This window comes from Sapajus apella, unplaced genomic scaffold, assembly GCF_009761245.1.
Source record: "Sapajus apella isolate SASKATOON/1434 unplaced genomic scaffold, GSC_monkey_1.0 scaffold190, whole genome shotgun sequence".
NCBI lineage: Eukaryota > Metazoa > Chordata > Mammalia > Primates > Cebidae > Sapajus > Sapajus apella.
The window spans coordinates 714,265-735,362 of NW_022437130.1; the positions used below are offsets into that span (position 1 = coordinate 714,265).

A 21,098-nucleotide genomic window follows, 5' to 3' on the forward strand; every position below is an offset into this window, starting at 1 on the left:
GCAAGCCCCAGTACAGGGCCTGCACGTGGATGCCCAGCTGCCTCTCAGCGCTCGCTCCTCAGAGAGCATCCTGTGAGTCAGCCCTGAGGGGTTCGTTGCCCCATTTTATGGATGAGGAAACAGGTGGAGAGGGGGATGGGACTTGCTCAAGGTTACACAGCCAGTCACGGGAAGAGCTCGGATTGGAGCCCTGAGGGCCCAGAGGTCTGGCTCTAGCACCCTCCCATCCACGCTGGCCCTTTTGCGGCACAGGGAGGGCACCCTTAATGGGGCGATGTGAGACTGTGATAGAATAAGAAACAGTTTTTGGTCTCTTTCCTGTTCCTGACACAAAGCTCCTAGGGCCCTGGTAGATAGAAACTCTAGGAGAATCTTTTGTTCTAACATTTGGTTTTTGAACTCTGGTTCCTGACATGGAGCTCCTAAATCTGTTGGAATTTCCTTGGTGACAGGAGCAGAGCTCTTTTGTTCTACTGAGAGGACTCTTGGCAGATCCCTGATATCCTCGGGATGGGGGCTGGTTGGCAAGGGAACCGACCTGTTATTAGAGGGTTGGAACTTTCAGCATCCTCCTGACTTTGGGGAGGAGAGAGAAGCTGAAGGTTGAGTTGATCACCAAAGGCCAATGATTTAGTCAATCGTGTAGGTCATGAAGCCTCCACAAAAACCCCAAAAGGACAGGGTTCAGAAGAGCTTCCCAACAGCTGGGCACAGGCAGGTTCCCAAGGGCACACCCAGAGAAGGCACGGAAGCTCTGTGCCCCTTCCTCACACCTCGCCTGGGGCATCTCCTCCATCTGGCTGTTCATCTGTATTCTTTGTACTATCCTTTGTTAGAAACTGGTACACATCAATAATAAAGTGTTTCCCTGAGTTTTCTGATCCACACTAGCAAGTTAAAAGAACGCTGAAAACCTCGGTTTATAGCCAGTTGATCTGAAGCACAGACCATAACCCGTGCTTGCAGCATCTGAAGTGGGGGTGCGGTCTTGTGGGACTGAGCCCTCAACCTGTGGGATCTCATGCCATCCCCGGCAGGTGGTGTCAGAGTTGAGGTGACTGGGACACCCAGCTAGAGAGAACACACAGCTGGAGAGCTAGGTGCTGGAAAAGCCCACATGCACTTGGTGACTGGGGCTCAGCGTGCTGTGTGAATGAAGGAGGAAAAGGTTTGTTCTCACATTGGGCCTGCTGCATCTCTGCTCCTCACCAGCCTGGGCCACCTGGGGCAGACATGTAGAAAGGCGCCCAGGCTTAAGCATCCCCCACTCAATCCTTCTCATGCCAGGCACCATTGCAGGTCCTAGGAACAGAGTGCACAAGACAGAAGAAGTTGCATGACCTGGACGCCAGCGGCCAGCACCTTCAGCTGTCTTCTCAAGGGCGTCTTCTGGTGACCCTGAGTCTACTCTTCCCACTCAGAGGGCAGCTGGAAGGGCTGGGGAATTAGCAGCCTCTCCCCACCTGCCCAGGGAGCAGCCCCTAAGAACCCCAGGTCCCCTTCCCCTCAGGGTGGGGAGAGTGTACCTTGGTCAGCTGCTTCCCCTCCCCAGCTCACCTTGCACCCCGCAACAGACAGACCCTCAGCAAACTGCACTGAGACCTAGTCTCAGGGTGCGCTGCACAGGAGGCCCCTCATCTCACGGCTCAAGAGCAGCCAGAAATCCAGCAGGTTTTCTGACATCTGCTGAGTTTTAAACGTCTGCAACCAATTTGTGGAAAGGCGAACACTGTACAAAAGTCGTGTGGATGGCTCCATGCCCTATCCCAACTGGGCTACCTGCACTGTGGCTCTGCAAGATTCTAGCACTGGGGGACACTGGGCAAAGGAGAAACGGAATCTTTCCTCCTTGCAACTGCACACAAACCTAGTGATCCCAAATAGTTTAATTAAAAACAAACAAACATTGCCAAACTATGTAGAAGTATATAGATCTTGGCTGGGCGCAGTGGCTCATGCCTGTAATCCTAGCACTTTGGGAGGTCGAGGTGGGTGGCTCACCTGAGGTCAAGAGTCTGAGACCAGCCTGGCCAGCATGGTGAAACCCCATGTTGGAAACAGATGTTGGAAATAGATGCTCAGCGCCACAAAGAAAGAATCAGCACTGAGATAAAGGATGTTTCAGCAATGCAATTTTTACTTCCTGAACTGCAGGAAGGGTACCCTCACTAGCCATCGTGCCACAAAAGTACAACGAACAAAGGAAAACACACAAATTTATTCCTTACGCATCTGGGGTTGTCCTTACTGCTGTGTCTGATCTCCATTGGCTGGAGTCAGACCTCACAATCTAAACTAAAACCCCGCTGGCTAACAACTTAAAACTTTTCTAAACAGGTAAAAGCAATGGAGAGCTGGGACATGTCTGTGAGCATGTCTAGCACAGATATTTTGGTTAAGGTACAAGGACATAGAATGTACTACATGCTGGTAAGCATGGCATGTCTAACAGCTACATAGGATAGGGCTTAACAAAGTTATTAGCACACTTATTCTTTAACAAGATAGGTAACTTTAAAAAGGAATTTTTCTACTTCCCAGACCCCATCTCTACTAAAAATACAAAATTATCTGGGCATGGTGGTGGGTGCCTGTAATCCCAACTTGGAGAGGCTGAGGCAGGAGAATCGCTTGAACCCAGGAGGCGGAGGTTGCAGTGAGCTGAGACAAAGCCATTTCACTCCAGCCTGGTTGAAGGAGCGAGACTCCATAGCCCCCCCAAAATATTAATAATAATGAATATCTCACAGAAGTTAAAAATGGCAGGCTGCCTGCTTCAAACAACCCTGGCTACACCACTCCTTAGCTGTGTCCTTGGGTAAGTTACTGAGCCTCTTGGTGCCTCAGTTTCCTCATCTGTAAAATCAAAGTCTTTTATGTACTTCCTGGAATGCATCTGAGGATCGTATGAGATAACACACACAAAAGGTTTAGAATAGCACCTCACACAGAACACAAACCAGACAAGATGAGGTATTATTTTTCTAATGGTTTTCTCCATGAAAAAAGCATCATGTCTCCCAGAGACAGTTCTGTCTCCTCTCCTGGTCCCTACCTCTTCCCTGCCTTCCACAGAGCAGCAGAGGTGGCACCTGTGATTCAGCAGTTCTTCATGGATGGCTTTCCTCCGTGCTTAGAAAAACCCACCCTTGGGATCTGGACTCCCTGTCTGCCTGTCTGACTTCACCCATCCACTCTCGCCCACTCCAGAGCCTCCCTTTTGCTCCTGGGACAAGCCATGGTGGTTCTAAAACATGCCTGAAAATTCCTGGGCACTGCTGGGGGGCGTGGCCCCACTCCTGAGTCTGGTCCTGCCTCAACGATTTTCGTGTAAAAGGCAGCCCCAGGCCAGGTCAGAAAATGGCCACACAGCCAGGCTCCATGGGAACAGTCCAAGCACATGGGGCCCCAGGCCGGAGGGTACCCTAGGAGGTCCCCAGGCTGGAGGGTGCCCCACAAAACCCCCAGGATGAAGGGTGCCCTGAGGGGATCCTCAGATCACTGCCCAGCAGAGCTCCCCGGCCAGCGTGAGTCAGCAGGACACTTGACCTGGGTGAGCCTCCCAGTGATACAGGGCCAGCCGACATCTGACTGCGGCAGCCTGAGACTCCCATGAGAAGCACTCAGTCAAGCCCTTTCCCTCATTCCTGATCCACAAACTTGTAAGCAAAATTTAAATGGTTGCCTTAACCTGCTAAATTTTAGGGCAGTTCATTACCTAGCAACAGCCACTGGAACATCACCTTAGGGCCTTTGCAATGGCACCTGCTGGTTTCTGCTCTCTGGAATCTTTGCTCCAATGCTACCTCCTGAGGCCTGCCCCAGCAACCTCCTTACACCAGACACACTTCCCATCCTGGTACCCGCTGTGTTTTCTTCACAGTAGCATTCACTGCACCATCTCTTTATCCAGATTTTCCATGCTTCCCATCTGTAATGGAAATGCTGTGAGGGCAGACACTGCATGAGTCTTGCCCTCTCACTGGAGCCTCAGCACTGAGTGGGTGTCCTATATCCCTCAAATGAATGACTGAATGACTGAATGAATGTGAGTCCCTGGGAGAGGGCATCTTCATAGGGAAGCTCCTGAGGCCCCAGGTGTCTAGCCAGGATCTGCATCCTCCCACCCCAAGACCCAAGACCATCTCTCTACTTGTCTCCAGTGACATCTCTGAAAAAAGGGCTCAGATGTTATTCCCAAATTTGGCCACCAGGTGGCAGCACATAAGGCGCGCTGAAGATTCCAGGGCTGGCACTGGGGCCAGAGAATGCGGGTCCGGGGAAATTTGGAAGGCACCTTTGGATGCGAGTTAGGGCCGGCAGGGAATGCGGATGACCTGGAATCCATGGGTCCTAGGCCAGTCTAGGGGTGGGCTGGAGGTTCCCCAAGGCCAGGAAAGTCATGATAAGAAGCTTTTGGCTTACTGTGAGGGGGGACTCCCACGCCTCTGTCCTTGAGAACATCAACACCATTTAAAGCTGTATCACAAAACCAGCAGAACTATTATTTCCTTAATATTCTTCCTTAAAGAGATCCACAACTTAAATAAATGTAATAGGAGGAAATTTTTATTTCACCACTGTAACAGAAACCAGCAACTCGCCAGAAACAGGCAGTAACCATAAATTAAATTAATTACTAATATCAAATACTTACTTGGCACTCAGTGAGTGCCAGGCACCGCTGCAAACATTTCCCATATCCCATTTAATCTTCACAATATGGAGGTTCAGGATTATTCCCCTGTACAGGGAAATGGGGCATAGAGAGGTGCAGTGACTTTTCTAATCTCCCACAGCAGTAAGTGGGACCAGGTGAATTTGGAGTCACCAGATTTTTCAAGAGCAGTTTAATAACCAGAGCCTAGAGTGTGGAATAATAGGCATTGGAGACTTGGAAGGATAGGAGAATGGGTGGGGTGGGAGGGAGGAGGAATTATTTAACAGGTACAATGACATTATTTAGGTGACAGTTACACTGAAAGTCCAGACCTCACCATTACATATTATATCCATGTAACAAAACTACACTTGTCTTCCTTAAATTTATACAAAAATCTCCAGAAAACCCTGGAGTTTAACACAGTAGCCTATCCCATGCACTCACACTGCTAAATGTTGGCTCCAGTGAATTCATCAGCGCACACAGTGCCAGCTGCACCCTCCGGTTCCCTGCTAGCCTGACTTCTGCACAGCAAGACCCTGCGGTTGGGCCGTGGGCTCCCACCCACTGGGCTAGCTGGACATATGCATCTTTCAAATTCTGGACTTTACTCTCACCTCGCCCCTCCACCCCGCAAAACAGACACATAAACTCAGACACACAGAGTCCCTGGCAAGTCCTCAGTGCTCATGTGGTGCCCAGAGCAGTTGTGGGTGACATGATGAGGTACAACAAGCTCCATGCCCGGAAAATGTAAGCTGACACCCTACCTCTCTGTCCAGAGTCTAGCCCGACCTACATGAGCTAGATTCAGGCAGGACCTGGAGACCCCGGAGGAAAGCAAGGCTGCAGGGTAGCCTTGGGTGGAGGAGAAAGGACAGTCAGGCCTGCTATTGAGGGCTGGGGTCCCGGAGAGCCATGGACAGCCGGACACTCTCCTAGGCTCCTTGGCTCATCCCAGATCAGCCCTTGGGCCCCTGGCATCTAAGGCAGCAAAAAGGCAAGGGGACACCTCGCGGGGGTGGGGGCCATGCCATGGTGACAGTGCCTCTTGGCCTTGGGTGGATGACGGCATCCCTAGGGAAACCCCAGGGGCGGGGCCTAGCTGCGAGGGGCTTCCCCAATCAGTCTCCACCCTCCAGCCCTGGACTTCGGCCCCATGGGGTGAGGATGGGGGCACGAAAAGAGGACCGGGCCTGCAGCCTCACTGTGGCCCGCCTCCTCAATCCCCAGGGAGTCGCAGGGGCTCGTAGGGGACTGGGGTCCCGCCTCCGTGCTCCCCTGGCCTGCACGGTGCATCTTGGTAGGCGCTGCGCTGCCAGGGCCCGGCGGGCTAGGGGCGGGTCTCGGGCCCTGGCACAGTCGCCGCCAGCCGGACGCAGCGGACTGTCCTCTGCCGCGCGCCAGGCACAGCATGGGGATGCGCTGCTGGCGGCGGCGCGGGCTGGCAGCCGCCTGTCTGGTTACCGCGCTTCTCCTACTCCTGTGCGCCGCGCCCCGCGCCCTGGGCCCAGGTGAGTGCTCGCCGGCCCCGCCGCTCTCCCACAACCAAACCCGGCTCCTTGCGCTTCCCACCGCGGCCTGACCCCTCGACGGCGACGGGGACACCTGTCATCTCCTTCCTAGCTGGGGGTAGGGGTGGCGGGCAGGGGCGCTGGTGGGGGGCCGAAAGACACCTCCCGCGAGCAAAGGCTCTTGCTCCTCCTCCAGAGTTATCTCCCCACTCCAGGAGCGGTGACTATTTGGGTCCCACAGCCCGTGCCTGGAGACGGGGGTCAGTTGTGGGGGGTGGGGCACATTTGGCCAATCCGGAAAGGCCATCTCCCTTACCTTCGCCCCCTTCCCCTATGCACCCGGCAGCCTCTGGACTTGAGCGCGCTCGGCCTGTGCGCGTAGGAGGGGAAGCTTGGGCCACTCAGTCAGGTCCCTTGGTTGTCCTGCTGTGCACTGGGTGCCACTCCCTACTCCATCCTGAAATCTACACCAGGTAGGGCTTGGGGCTCTTGTGGCGGCAGGAGTGGCCCAAGACTTGAGGATATCCGGGCTTGGGAAGGCCTCTGCCCATCCCCCTTGCCCCTCACACTGCCCTCTGCCCCCTGCTCCCTGTGTGTCCAGACACAGCAGGCCAGACCTGGATGCCTCCTCAGGCCCATGGGATAGGGCTGGGGTCTGTCTTTCCAGCCCACCCTCCGTCCCCCTTCCATGAGCTGGCTGGTGGTATGGAGTGGAGAGTCTCCTGGCAGTCTGGGGTGTGGACTCAGTGTCTGTGTCTGCCACAGCCTCTGTCCTCCCAGTCACTAAGCAGACAGATGTTTACCCAGTACTAAGACAGGGCAGGGCTTGGTGGCTACTGGCCCCTCAGGGCTTAGTGTGGGATGTTAGAGGACAACTAAGCGCCTGGGTCCTGGGGAGTGTCTGCAAAGACACATACATCTTTGAGGGGCTGCATGGAGTGTCTGCATCCCCATGGCTCTGTGGGACACTTCTCTCCTGTCACCTACTCCACCCAGGTTTGAGGGATGAAAAACAGAGGTACTAGTCACCTTCTGGACTTTGTTCCTTCTGACCTCTCTCCCTCTCCTGCAGAGCCTGGGAAGATACAGCAGGTGTTAGGAGGTTGGCTCCGAACCTCCCTTCACAGCCTTTGTGCAGGCTGGGCTTCCCACCTGGCGTATCCTGCCCTTAGCCATGAGCTTCTCACACAGCATCTCTCAGAATCTCTGTCTGCTTCTGTCAGGCTCTCTTGTACCTCTCCCATGGCCTGTTTCTAGCCATCACTGCTTTGTCAGTGACCTTGGGTCAGCAAGAGTTAATCAGACCAAACTGTCCAGCCTCTCCCACTGGCTTCTCTCCCTCCCAAGCCCAAAGCTGAAGCTTTGGCTGAGGCTGTGCTTGTGGGCCTGCAGGTGGCACTTAGGGAGGGCACCCAGCTGCAAGAGGTCTTTTCCTGCCAGGCTAGTCCTGCTGGAGGGGCATGCCTTGCCCATGGCATCTGGAAATGGCCTCACTAGGGCCTGCAGTGTCTCTGCAGCCACGCCTGGGTTGGAAGGGATGTGGTCTGTGGCCTGTGAGGGCTTCTAGCCTGGGGCTGAGGGCTCCGGAACCCAGGAGGAATTTCAGCCCCTTCTCCGGGGAGAGCAGGCCCAGAACTGTCCCCTCCTTCTCCAAAGCAAGAGTTGCTGCTGTAAGCTTGGCAAGGGGCCACTGAAGGTTCCTGGCTCAGACCTGGGGCTCCTGCTGCCCCAGGGAGCTTAGAGATATTCTACTAGGGAGAGGTCTGTGGCAGCCCCCTCAGGGCTACAGCCTAAGCCCCAGGGCTCCACAACCAGCACTGGCCTAATGCCTAGAGTCCCAGGGAAGAGGAGATTCCAGAAAGGTGGAACAGCTGCGCAGAGCACCGCTGCCCTCAGCACCCCACCCTCACCCCCAGGGCCCAGCAGCAGCTCCATTGTCATCCCTGGGTCTCTTGGGCATGGTGGCCATGCTTCCCATGGCTGGCACACCATGGACCACGGACCTGTTGGTTGCCTGCTCATGCCAAGCATATGTCTAGGTGCTGGGAGACAGTCGGGTACAAAACTTAGAAATACCCCTGCCTCAAGGAACTTACATTTTTAATATGAAAGCCCAAGGTCTCGGCTCTATATCTTCTGCCTCTGAGATACTGGCGAGAGTGATGTTGGCACCAGGCTCCCTCCCCCATTCCATTCCCACAGCCGCAGGGCTGAGCCCTGTCCCAGTGTTTGGAGTCACAGGTGTTCCTCTTGGAGCCAGGTGGGGCTCTGCATCCCATCCCAGCCCCTGCTCACCCTCAGGGAGTCGAAGAAGCTGAAACTGTGGACCACCCGATGGCACACAATGGTAGCCTCGGCGAGGACAAACCCAACCCAACTCAGACTCCCTTCAGCTGGGAGGGAGTGGGTCTGTACCTGTGACTGAAAAGGCCAGGTGCCTCTGCCTCAGACAGGCATAGATCTCGGGGTTCAGATCACACCTCCAGCTATAGTTTGGCTTTTCTCTGCCATAGCCTCATTCTCAGCTGCATCAGCTCAGCAAACCCAGCCCAAAGCTAGAGAGGGCTCATTTGCCACTGGTTCTAGCCAAAGTCCCGAGGAGGCATCCATTGGCCTGGTCTGGGTCTCACGTGCCCATCTCTGAGCCAATCAGGTGGCAGGAAGGGCTGGAAGGCTCTGATTGGACAGGCCTGGGCCACATGCCTATCTCAGCAGGTGGAGACGGAGGGTAGCCTATCAGAACCACCTGGGCTGAGTGCCTGGCAGACTTCCTCCTCTAGTGGGTTGGCAAAGGGAGAGGGAGCGGCTGCTGGGGCCGAATCGGTAGATGTTCCCCATGCTGCTGTCCATGTTCAGGTACTGCTGGAGTGTCGAGAGCTCAGAAGACCTCCAGAGAGTACAGTGAGAAGAGACAAGCTGGCAGTGGGCAGCTCTGCAGAACAGGAATTGGCAATCCCATTTTGCAGAGGAGAAAAGATCAAGAGAAAGGAAGTTACTTGCTCAAGCCAGGAAGTATGGAGCCAGGATTTAAATCCCAGTTGAAACCCCAAAACTTTTTTCTTGCCATTTTACAAAGCAGAGGCATTGGTGTTGAGCTATGAAGGCTGCATAGGAGTTTACTAGATAGGAAAATGAGAGAGGAATCTGCAAGCAGAGGGAATGGTACAGACAAAAGCACGGAGGAGTGAAATGCCTGGGGTGTGAAGCAATGTGCTGTGGGTGGAGCTCTGGGTCCTTGAGAGAGAGTGGTGGGACCGGAGGCAGGAAGATACCCTAAGTTGGGGTTCAGTCATGAATAGCCTTGAATGACACGCTAGGGGTTGGGGTGTTCTTCCTATGACTGTCAGAGGGCATCGGTCTTAAAATAGTCACTGGCACTGGCAGGGTACAGAAAAGCAAAAAGTCCCCTTCCTTGTAGAACTAACCTTCCAGAGGGGTCAACTTATACAGAAAGCAAAAGATTTCAGCAGTAAAGTGCACTGGAGGGACTGGGTGGGAACCAGGGTTTGCTGTGAGGTGCGAGAAGCCCTGTGGGTTTAGAGATCACCAAGGTGGGGGGAGGAGAAATAAGACACAGGTGAGGCATCTTCCTCCAGTCTTGCTAATTGCCCCAGGGAGAGCCCTGAGACCTAGCCAGGGCTGGCTGTGGGCAGGGGAGGTAAAAGTGGGAGACCAGAGGGTTCTGGAGGCACAGCCGACGGGACTGCCCAGCGAGGATCTGGGCAGATCGGGGTTCCACTACAGATGGCCTGAGGAATTCAGCAAATGGAGTTTGAACTAAATACACAGGGAGAGCTCTAGTTCTCTCCCCCTAAACAGCAGAATTGCTTCTTATAATACTGGAAAAGGCCTTGTCCAATGTGTCCCTCCCTTGGGCCTGATTCCCAGAAGGAATGTCCCTGACTCTGAGACATGCAGGTGACCCCAGAAAGCCCCCAGGGGAAGGAATGGGCAGGGCAGAGGCCCTCGGAGGCCTCTTGGGAGCCCATGCCTGCTGGCAGGAGCTTGCTGGGGCCTGGCTGTCCTGCTTGTCTGCTCTTGCAACACTGTGACCCGATGGAACTTATTAACCAGAAGCTGGGTGTCAACATCTCTGCTCACTGGACTGCGGAGTCTCCAAACAGCATCCCCCCACATCATGACTGTGCCCTCACCCTGCCCGGGGTGCAAGCCCTGCCTTGGCTGAGGTGGGCGTACGACGGGTGGTGGGCATGCAGAGGATGATGGCCATGCTTCTGCTGTAGGTTTCTAGTGCAGTGTTTCACCCAGTATCATGACTGGCAGAAGAGGCCTTGCAAAATGATGTGTGCAGGTGTCCTGTGTGTGGCAATCACGTGGCCTTGAGCAGCTCTCTCAACTCTCCCTCCCTGGGCTGGCATTTCCTCGTGGGTCAGTGCAACGGGGCCCACTGGCCTGCAGGTGCCATGAGGAGGGACAGGTGTCATGGTCAGGATGAGGGGGCACACAGAGTCAGGGCAGCATGGGCGTTAAGGGTGCAGACGCTGACACCAGTGGCCTGGGTTCAAATTCTGTTTCTGGCACAGCAAGGAAGCTGTGAGTCCTTGGGCAAGTATCTTTGCCTCAGTTTCCCCATCTGTCAAGTGGGATAATTATGGTTTCTACCTGAGAGGGGTAGGCATGTCAGTGTGCACTAAGCACCCAGCACTGCGCTGAGCCTGCACCCTCCACCCTGCTGTCTCCTCCTCCTCTTTCTCCCAGCCTCGGCCCTGTCATCCATCACTGTCTCCCTGTCTCTGTCACTGTTTTTGGCACTTCCCCCTCCCCCGTCCCCATTGCTCCTTCCCTCCCATTGTCCTTTCCTTCTTCTCTCCCCTGTCTCCCTAACCTCCTGCTGGTTTTGTTTCCTTTTTCTAAGCATCACCACGTGGCTTTCCCTGTGCTACTCTGATGGGGACCTCCTGGGCTATGCTGCCTGGCTCTCCCTGGCCTGTCTGCTTCACTGTCCCCTTGGCAGAGGGTGGCAGGGGGCCTGTGACCTAGAGCCCAGTGGAGGGGCTGGGGGACAGAGGACACAGGCAAGGGGGTTTGGAATGATGGGGATGGAGCCGGGGGATCCCCCAGTGTAGCCCTGTTTGGGGCCAGCCCCAGCTGCCCAAGTCAGGGTTGGACCCAGGTATCCTCAAGACACCCCCCTTCTGACTTCCCATGTCCATCTGTTCCCTCCATGGCAGCCTGCCCATCTGCAGAGCCCAGGCTCCTCGGGCTACGTGGCAGGCAGGGTGGGGCTGGGCGGAGGCGGTCCAGCCCTGTAATCACTGGCCGTAGCTATTCTGGGCCTCTCTCTGACGCCTATTCCCTTTTCCCTTCTACCCTCTGGCCCCTGGGGTCTGTCATGGTACCCGCTTTCCTACAGGCTGTGGTCTGGCCAGGAAATGAGAGGCCTTATGCAAGGGCTAGCATTTCAGGAAGGCTGAGAGCCTCTGAGTAGCAGGGCCCTGGGGCGGAGACAGGCCTGGGTCTGCTCCTGTCACTGCGACTGCCCCTCCTCCCCCTGCCCACAGACCTGGGCTGCTGAGCACCAGCTCTTCCTCAGTCCCCAGTCACAGCCCCCAGGAAAGGGACAAGTCTTAATCTGCAAGATGGTGAGAAGGGCTGGCCTCCTCTCACTGGGCACCCTGCCCTGTCCTACTTTGCCTGGTGTGGTGCCAGTGGAGCTCCCATGGCTGCTGCTACACTCAGGCCAGCAGCAGTGGCCAGACCCAGCCTGGGCCTCCCCACACCTGTGCGACTAGCCAACATTGCTGTCCTGTCCTGTCAGCTCCTTTTCTGATGACAATGTCGTTCCTAGGACAGGTCTGGCAGTTCAGATCTCTGACTCAATCTGGAGACCGAAGGGCAAATGCTGGGCCGGTCAGTGGCCATAAGACACAGGCAGCCTTGAGCCTCCCAGGGCCTCAGCCCCTCTACATGGCCTGGGTACTGGAGTCTAGCCCTTGTTCCTGGGCCTTACAGGACATGGCCTGGGGCGCAGAGGGGGCCTGAGGCAGGCAGGGGGTGGCAGGGATCCTGGACGGTGGGTGTTGGCTACATGCAGCAGGGTTCTGGAGGCCAGTGCAAGGCCCGTCCAGATGCCATCTATTTCTCCCACGAAGCTCTGTTTATCCAGCACAGACCACGTTCTGCCTGCCGGGCACTGCACCAGCACAGTCGGTCTCAAAGCGTGCTCCCAGAGCAGCAGCTGCAGCCTCACCTGGAGCTGCTAGAAATGCAGATTCTCGGGCACCACTCCCGACCTACTGGAGCAGAAACCCCAGGGGTGGGGCTGGCGACTCTGAGTTCCATGGGCCCCACACACACTGAAGTTTGAGAACCACTGCTCTAGGTCAGTTTGCCAACAGACCAGTTCCTCAGATTTCCCAGGTTTACTGGTGTGCCAGAAGTTTCTTTCAAGGAAAGTCACTGAATCTTTTTAGTGAATATATTCTTCTTAGCTACATTTATAGACTTCATTTTGTTGAAAGCCAAGGATCACAGAAATATTTATCCTTCTTTTCTCACATGTTCCTGAATTCTTGAACATATTCCTACGAATATTCAATGTTCTTATGAACATATTAAGACAGACTTCACATAAATGGAATTGTATCTTAGGTAGTCTTTTGTGTCTGGCTTCTTTCACTTAACATACGTTTACAAGGTTCGGCCATATGAAAGCATAAGTCAGTTCTTCATTCCTTTTATGGCCAATTAATAGCCTATGTTATGGATACAACACATTTTTGTTATCTATTCACCAGATGATGGATTCGGGTTCTTTCTATTTTGGGACCATCATGAATAACGCTGATGGGAACATTTGTGCACAAGTTTTTGTGTGCACAAGTTTTCAGTTCTAGGAACATACTTAGAGGAATTGCTGGGTTGGTTGTATGGTAATTCTAAGCTTGGCTTTAAGAAATCGCCAAACTGTTTTCTCTCATGGATGCGCCACTTTACATCCCCACCAGGAATATGTGAGGGCTCCAACCTCTTCACATCCTTGTTATTTACTGTCTCTAAACCATCCTCGTGGTGTTGATTTGTATTTCGCTAATGGCTAGTGATGCCGCACACCTTTTCATGTGCTTATTGGCCGTATGTGTATCTTTGGAGAAATGTCTATTCAGATTCTTTGCCCATTTTAAAAATTGATTTGTCTTTTGTTGTTCCATTGTAGGAGTTCTCCATACGTTGTGGGTACTAGTCCCTTATCAGAGAGATAATTTGCAAATATTTTCTCCCAGCTGTGGGTCATCATTTCACCTTCTTGATAGTGTGCTTTGAAGCACACGTTTTTAATATTGATGTAGTTCAATTTATCTATTTTTTAATATGTTGCTTTGTGCTTTTGGTGTCATATCTAATAAATCATCACCTACTCTAAGGTCATGAAGATTTATGACAGTGTTTTCACTTAAGAGTTTCATAGTTTTAACTTCAATGTTTAGGGCTATGATCCATTTTGAGTTAGTTTTTGTATGTGGTGTGAAGAAGGGGTACAAATTCATTCTTTTGCGTATGAATATCCAGTTGTTTCAGCACCATTTATTGTAGACTGTCCTTTCCCCACTGAATTGTCTTGGAACCCTCATCAAAAATCAACTTACCATAAATGTAAGGGTTTGTTTCTGAACTTTCAATGCTATGTCATTCATCTAAATGCCTCTCCTAGCCTGCACCACACAGTCTTGATTATTGTAGCTGTATAGTAAAGTTGTGGTATCAGGAAATATGAATCCTCTAACTTTGTTCTTTCTCAAGATTGTTTTGGATATTCTGAATCCTTTCAATTCCACATGAATTTAAAGATCAGCTGTCAATTTTGGCAGAAAAAGGCAGCTGAGATTTTGGTAGGAATTGCAAAGAATCTGTAGATGACTTTGGGGAGTACTGCCTTCTTCACAACGTTAAGTATCCCAATCCATGAACCTGAAATGACTTTCTGTTCATTTAGGTCTTTAATTTCTTTCAATGATATCTTAGTTTTCAGTGTACAGGTCGTATACTTCCTTTGTTATCAACATCTTCATTATTACTTTATTATTTTTAATGTTGATTATTCATTGCTAGCGTACAGAAATATAATTGACTTTTGTATAGTAATCTTATATTCTGCAACCTTGCTGAACCCACTTATTAGCTTTAATGTTTTATGAATTCTTTAGGGTTTTCTATCTATATATACAGGGTTATGCCATCTATGAATAGACATAGTTTTACTTCTTACTTTCCAAACTGGATGCCTTTTATTTATTTTTCCTGCCCAATTACCCTGGCTAAAACTTCCAGTACAATTCATAGAAGTGGCAAAAGCAGGCACTCATGCCTTGCTCCTGATCTTAGAGAGAAAGATTCCAGTCTTTCACTATTAAGTTATCTGAGAGTTTTTTGTTGATGCCCTTTGTCAGTTTGGCAAAGTTTCCATCTATTCTTAATCTGTTGTTAAGTGTGTTTTGTCATGAAGAAAGGTACAGGATTTTGTCTAATGCTTTTTATGAATCTACTGATGAGTGTGTGGGCTTTTTTCTTGATTGTATTAATATAGAGTATTACATTGATTGATCTGCATATATTTAGCCAATCTTGTATTCCTGGGATCCATCCTACTTGGTCATGGTGTATAAACATTTTCATAGGATGTTATTTTGGGTTTGCCCATAATTTTTGAGAACTTTGTATTTATATTCCTAAGGGGCATGGCTCTGCAGTTCCTTTTTCTTGTGATGCCTTTGTCTGGTTTGGGATCTAGATAATACTGGTCTCATAAAATGAGTTGGGAAGTGTTCTCTTCTCTTCTGTTTTTTTGGAAGACTTTATGAAAGACTGGTGTTAATTCTCCAAACATTTAGTAAAATTTACCAGTGAAGCCATCTGATCCTGGGCTTTTCTTTGTGGGAATTTTTTTTATTACTAATTCAACCTCTTTACTTGTTATGGGCCTGTTGAGATTTTATATTTCTTCTTGAGTCAATTTCAGAAATTTCTGTCTTTCTAGGAATTTGTTTCCTATATGTTTTCTCATTGGTTCGGCTACAATTGTTCATAGTTCTCTTATAATCCTTTCTTGCTTCTTTAACATCAGTAGTAATATCCCCTCTTTCTTTCCTGTTTTTAGTAATTTGAGTCTATTTTCTTCTTGAGCAGCCTAGTTAAAGGCTTGCCAGTTTTTGTGATCTCTTCAAAAATTGCCTTACACCTTATTAGTGTATTAATATACATGATAATATTCATGAAAAATGGGATCCAGGAGCATATGATCATATATTACTGAGAACATATTAATATTAATTGACTATGTTTGAAATGGTATTCCTTAAAACAGATTTTGAGTAAAATAATAAACTTACAGGTAAATGAATTTTTACTTATAATAGTTCTAGGAAAACTAAGGAGTGCAGTAGGGAACAGAGAGACAACATCCCTGTCCTCAGCCAGGAGACAGAAAGACAGCATTCCTGTCCCCAGTCAGGAGACAGGCAGACACCATGGTTGTCCTCAGCCAGAAGACAGACAGACAGCATCCCTGTCCCCAGCCGGGAGACAGACAGACAGACAGCATCCCTCTCCTCATCTGGAGATGGCTAAACCTGCTTCTATGTGAAGCAGCATATTCCCTGATGGGGAAGCACTGAGGCCACAGGCATCCACAGTGGGTCACCCAGCCTAGCAAGGCGGCACTGAGAGCCTGAAGCCCACTGTGCCATCTCCACTGCTGCCTGAACCTCTCTGGCTGCCCATATGCAGGATCTGGGGGTGCTAGGCAGCCAGCCAGCCTGGTGACCCCCACAGGGGTGAGGCATGAGGCCAGGGTAGATGGCAGTAGGTGAGTTTGGGTGATCTGGCCTTTTCTAGAGGGTTGGTGGGCTGGGTACCACCTTCCCACTTGTCCCCTCTTGCCCGGCACCCTCCAACTTTGGAGGGTAGGACATGGGGGCAGGAATGACACAAGACACTACCCTGATATAATTCTGCCCGATTAGGACCCCCTGTTATCTCCCACTCCATCAAGCCCCTAGGAGGTAGGCAGGACCTGGGGAGGAAACTGAGTGCCAGGCATGGGTCAAATGTGCCTAGATGGGTTGGCTAAGTCCCCAGGTCTATGCAAGTCCCTCTGATGTGGTGGCGATACCTCTCTCCTTATGCCCACAGCATTTGGAAACAGAGCTCTGGGCTCCAGCTGGCTTGGTGGGGAGAGGAGAAGTCCCCTGCAGAAGCTCTATGACCTGGACCAGGTAGGTGGACAGACCTCTGACCCCCAGGCATGCCCTCTCCATCCCAGCCAGAAGCCTGACAGCAACAGTGCAGATCTGCTGGCATGAGTCTGGAACCCACACTGGGGCACGGAAGGGCATCCTCCCCAAACCCAGGCTTTGTCAGAGAGCAGTGACAAGGGCAAATCTTGGGGGTAAGATGAGAGATCTGGGGTCTCCACCCACCTATCTTCCTATCCATCAATAATCCGAGGCCAGGCACAGTTCTTCATGTTGGGGATTAAAAAAAAGTCAAAACAGAACCTGTACGTGCCCTCAGGGAGTTCACAGTCTAGTGGGAGCCCAAATCTCAGTGTGTGCTGCAGTGGGGAGGCGTGCAGGGAACCCCACCCCTGGTGTGATTCTCAAGCAGATGGACCAGGCAGCTACCTGGCCCACACACCCAACTTTAGCTAGAGGCCTGCAGGGACCACACACAACCTCAAACACATACATACAACTATGCACCACTACCAAGAACCCCACACTCTGTCTCTCTCTCTCTCTCTCTCTCTCTCTCTCTCTCTCTCTCACACACACACACACACACAGAAGTACTTATTTGGACAGCATGCATTGAGCACCTACTGCATGCAGGCTGTGGTCAGGATGCTGAGATCCAGCAGCAAGCAGGTTGGCCAGGTCCCTCCCCTGATAGAGCCACCAGTTCAGCAGGGGAAGACGTCATCTGATACTTAACCACCCACACTAATACTTAACTAATTCTGCTCTAAAGGGGAGTATGAGGTGCAACAAGAGCTCTTCTGAGAGGGTCCTAGTTTAGATGGGGGAGAGAACACCCTCTCTAAAGAAGGCACATTGGAGCTCAGGCTGAAGAGCAAGAGTCAACAGGCAGACAGGAGGGAGGGAAGAGGGAACAGCTGCGCCGAAGGCCTTGCAGGGAGCAGAGGACAGGAGAGGGTGCGCCAGGGTAGCCTGGAGAAGAGGGTAGCCCGCAGGCCCTGCAGGTGTGCGCACCACACACACACCACCTACCAAAGATGTGCACCACATGCATGCACCATACACGCACCAACACACACACCACACACCCCACACACACCATACACACAACACACACACACACTTCATACACATACAACACACACACTTCATACACATACAACACACACACCACACATCAGACACATGCACACCACACACCTCACCGGGATATCATGCCCCACAGGCACACACCACATGCGTGCACCACACACACATTCCCACCCCTCTGGCGTCACACCCTCCCAAGCAGGCCCTGGCTCTAGTGTCCCTCCAAAGGCTGCTTTGGCCTCCTCTGAAATGGAAACACCCTGAAGGCTTTTTTCTGAACTGAGAACTCACATACCATACAATTCACTCTTCCAAACTATACAATTGGTTTTCAGTATTTCTACAAGGTTTTGCAACCATCACCACTATCTAATTTCCAAACATTTTGATCACCCTCAAAAGCAGCTCAGTGTCTATCAGCAGTCCCCCACAGTTCACTCAGGTTCTAGTTCAGTCTCTCTGGGTGTGACTGCTCTAGGGACCTCACTAAGTGGGATTGTTCAGCACTCGTCCTTTTGTGACTGTCCTATTCGCTTCGCATAACGTCCTCCAGGTCAACCCATGTGGCGGTGTGTGACAGCACCACATTCCTTTTCATGGCTGAGTCATATTCCATTGCATGGATGGCCGCATACATGTGCCCAGTCAGCAGTGCACACTTAGGCTTTCTGGGTAATGCGAATACTGCTGCTATGAACTTCATGTGCAAGCTTTTGCATATGTTTTTAGTTCTCTTGAGAATATGCCTAGGAGTGGAATTGCTGAGTCACATGTTTACTGGTTTTGAGGAACTGCCAAGCTGTTTTCCACAACTGCATCCCTTTACATTACCACAAGCAAAGTGTGAAGGCGCCACTTTCTCCACATCCTCACCAATTCGTTGTCTTTTAAATTATATCCTGAAAGCACTTAATGTAATTTTAAGAAGTTAAAACTCTTTTATGAACTCTTAACACAAAAAATATAGGTAGGGGTGTTAATCTTGGAGATAAGAACCCCGCGTGAAACAGGAGGGATCTGAAGAGAGGGGAGCTGGAAGCCTGGAGGCGCTGGCCTGGTTCTCTGCATGGCTGAGGCTACGGGAGTCCAGACCTAATCTGGAGAGCGGTGAGGCGGCTGGCCCACAGCTGGTGCTAGATTAAAGCCAGTCGGTGTTCCTTCTCAGAGGAGGGGCAGGCTCAGAAGGGGCAAGCCTCATGCCTCAGCGCTGAGATGAGAATTTGCTGGGGGAAGAAAAGGCGTGTGGGGGTGCAAAGGAGAGTGCCGATTCGTAAGTAAAGAATCAGCCCATTTATTAATGAGGCAAAGCAGCCGAACAGCCCGCAAGCGGCTGCAGTTTTCAGGTGGGTATGGAATTCAACAGCGCTGCTTCTTGTGCAGCCTCCTGCTTTTAGTAAATAGTGAGGAGCCCATGTGTGCCCGTACTCACAGGGAGCACACTCTGATGCCACAATTCCTATCACTCCTCCTCTGAGCGCCCCACAGCATACCCAGCCCGTCCTTCTCCCTGCCTTAGCATGGTCAGAATCCGTTTCTCCCAAATCCAGGCCCAGGATAGATGTCCGGGCCCCAAGCCACACAGGAATCAGTGGCAGCCCTGGGGTGCCAGTCTGTGCCCGGCCCAGCTCCTGCCCCCAATTCCGGAGCACAGCCCTTCAGGGCAGCACCAGAGTCAAGGAGCCCGCCTGCCCTGATGCGTCCCCTTGTTCTGTCCCCTGTCGCCGGCAGGACCCGCTCGCGGCCCTGGCCGAGGTGCACCGGCAGCGGCGCGACCTGCTGAGCAGCGCCTGTAGCCGCCACACACGCCGGCAGCGCCTGCTGCAGCCCGAGGACCTGCGGCACGTGCTGGTGGACGACACGCATGGCCTGCTCTACTGCTACGTGCCCAAGGTGGCCTGCACCAACTGGAAGCGCGTGCTACTGGCGCTGAGCGGCAAAGCCCGCGGCGACCCGCGCGCCATCCCCGCACACGAGGCGCACGCGCCCGGCCGCCTGCCCTCGCTGGCCGACTTCAGCCCCGCCGAGATCAACCGCCGCCTGCGCGCCTACCTGACCTTCCTGTTCGTGCGGGAGCCCTTCGAGCGCCTGGCGTCCGCCTACCGCAACAAGCTCGCGCGCCCCTACAGCGCCGACTTCCAGAGGCGCTACGGCGCACGCATCGTGCAGCGCCTGCGGCCGCGCGCGCTCCCCGTCGCCAGGGCCCGCGGCCACGACGTGCGCTTCGCCGAGTTCCTGGCCTACCTGCTGGACCCGCGCACGCGGCGCGAGGAGCCCTTCAATGAGCACTGGGAGCGCGCGCATGCGCTCTGCCACCCGTGCCGCCTCCGCTACGATGTAGTAGGCAAGTTCGAGACACTGGCGGAGGACGCGGCCTTCGTACTGGCCCTGGCCGGCGCGCCCGACCTGAGTTTCCCCGCGCCGCCTCGGCCCCGGGCAGCCGCTGCCTCCCAAGACCTGGCAGCCCGCCTCTTCCGGGACATCAGCCCCTTTTACCAGCGGCGCCTCTTCGACCTCTACAAGATGGACTTCCTGCTCTTCAACTACTCTGCCCCCTCCTATCTGCGGCTGCACTAGAGGTCCTGGAGGGCTTGTGGCCACGCGAGGCAAATTCCTTTCCAACAAGACCCCAAAGGATGCAGGTGCTGCCGGCCCCAGGACCCTTCTTCAAGAGCTACAGTATGCACTCACCTGGCCACCGGCCCAGCGGGCACAGGGCACACCTGGCTGGGCTTGGGAGCCCCCCATCTCAGGTGGCCCTACATGCATGTGCCTGCCTTGGCCTGTCGCTTGAGGCCTGCTTCCTCCACCTGCTCCGGCTGACAGGCACCTCCCCAGTCCCCATAGATGGGGCAAGGACTTGGTAACCAGAGTTTTAGGCTTTTAAAGGCCATGTTTGGGGGTCAGCTGTGTCCCTGAACCTATTCATGGTTCATCAGAACAGAATGATGATACTGATGTCAGTGTGGCCCGAGCCAGTGCCCTCCCCACCTCTTCCACCCTGGCAAGGACAGCTGTGGCCAAGGGCGAAAGCCCTCACTTGGCTGGCCTCATGATGGGGACTTACCTGAAGCCAGCTGGGAGCTGCCTTCCATTGCCATCGGGCCTCCTGTCATTTCCCACGCGGCTGGCAATGTCCAGGCGCCACCTTTGGTCTCAGTCTGGCAAGACGCTGAGTCTTCAGTATCCATGCCAACAGAGCCGCTGGTGCAATGTGGTAGAAGGTTTTATGGAACTTTGGTGAGCTGGGCAGTTATGGTTTTGAAATAAACATATTTTGTTACTTTTTGACTTTTTGGAGTTTCTCTGCTTCATTGGGCCCTTTTCTCTGAGAGCCTGCAGCTGTCTGATCTCAAACCACTCAATCTCCAAGCCTTTGCTTTTCCTGTTGCCAAGTGGCATAAGATCAGATGACAGTGCCCACAAAGCTTGGGTACCTCCCAGTGGTGCATAGGAGTGAGGGGCTACATGGGGCATAAGGTGAGGAGGGTTCATGTGTAGGGGGTGCGAAATTCTGGCACTGACAACTTGGAGAAAAGCTACTGTTTCACCCTGACCTGGGCGAAGGACTGAAACCCACACCAGCTCAGCCAAGCCCTGGGTCTTGTGCTGCCTCTCACC

The 21,098-nt window shown here is 52.7% G+C and overlaps 1 protein-coding gene across 1 annotated transcript; it reads left to right on the forward strand.

The window, feature by feature from the left end:
• Positions 1-5,575: 5,575 nt before the first annotated feature.
• Positions 5,576-20,768, forward strand: CHST13 (carbohydrate sulfotransferase 13). Its single transcript, XM_032269228.1, has 3 exons — positions 5,576-6,177; positions 16,327-16,409; positions 19,209-20,768. The coding sequence occupies exons 1-3, from the start codon at positions 6,078-6,080 to the stop codon at positions 20,052-20,054; spliced, it is 1,029 nt and encodes a 342-aa protein (XP_032125119.1). The 5' UTR covers positions 5,576-6,077; the 3' UTR covers positions 20,055-20,768.
• The last annotated feature ends 330 nt before the right edge of the window (positions 20,769-21,098 follow it).

What these genes read in the sequence shown, in the direction of transcription:
- CHST13 (XM_032269228.1), top strand. Translation starts at nt 6,078, where the DNA reads ATGGGGATGCGCTGCTGGCGGCGGCGCGGGCTGGCAGCCGCCTGTCTG. An exon ending in GCCCCGCGCCCTGGGCCCAG is followed by an intron (nt 6,178 to 16,326) that starts GTGAGTGCTCGC and finishes TTATGCCCACAG; the next exon opens with CATTTGGAAACAGAGCTCTG. An exon ending in AGCTCTATGACCTGGACCAG is followed by an intron (nt 16,410 to 19,208) that starts GTAGGTGGACAG and finishes TGTCGCCGGCAG; the next exon opens with GACCCGCTCGCGGCCCTGGC.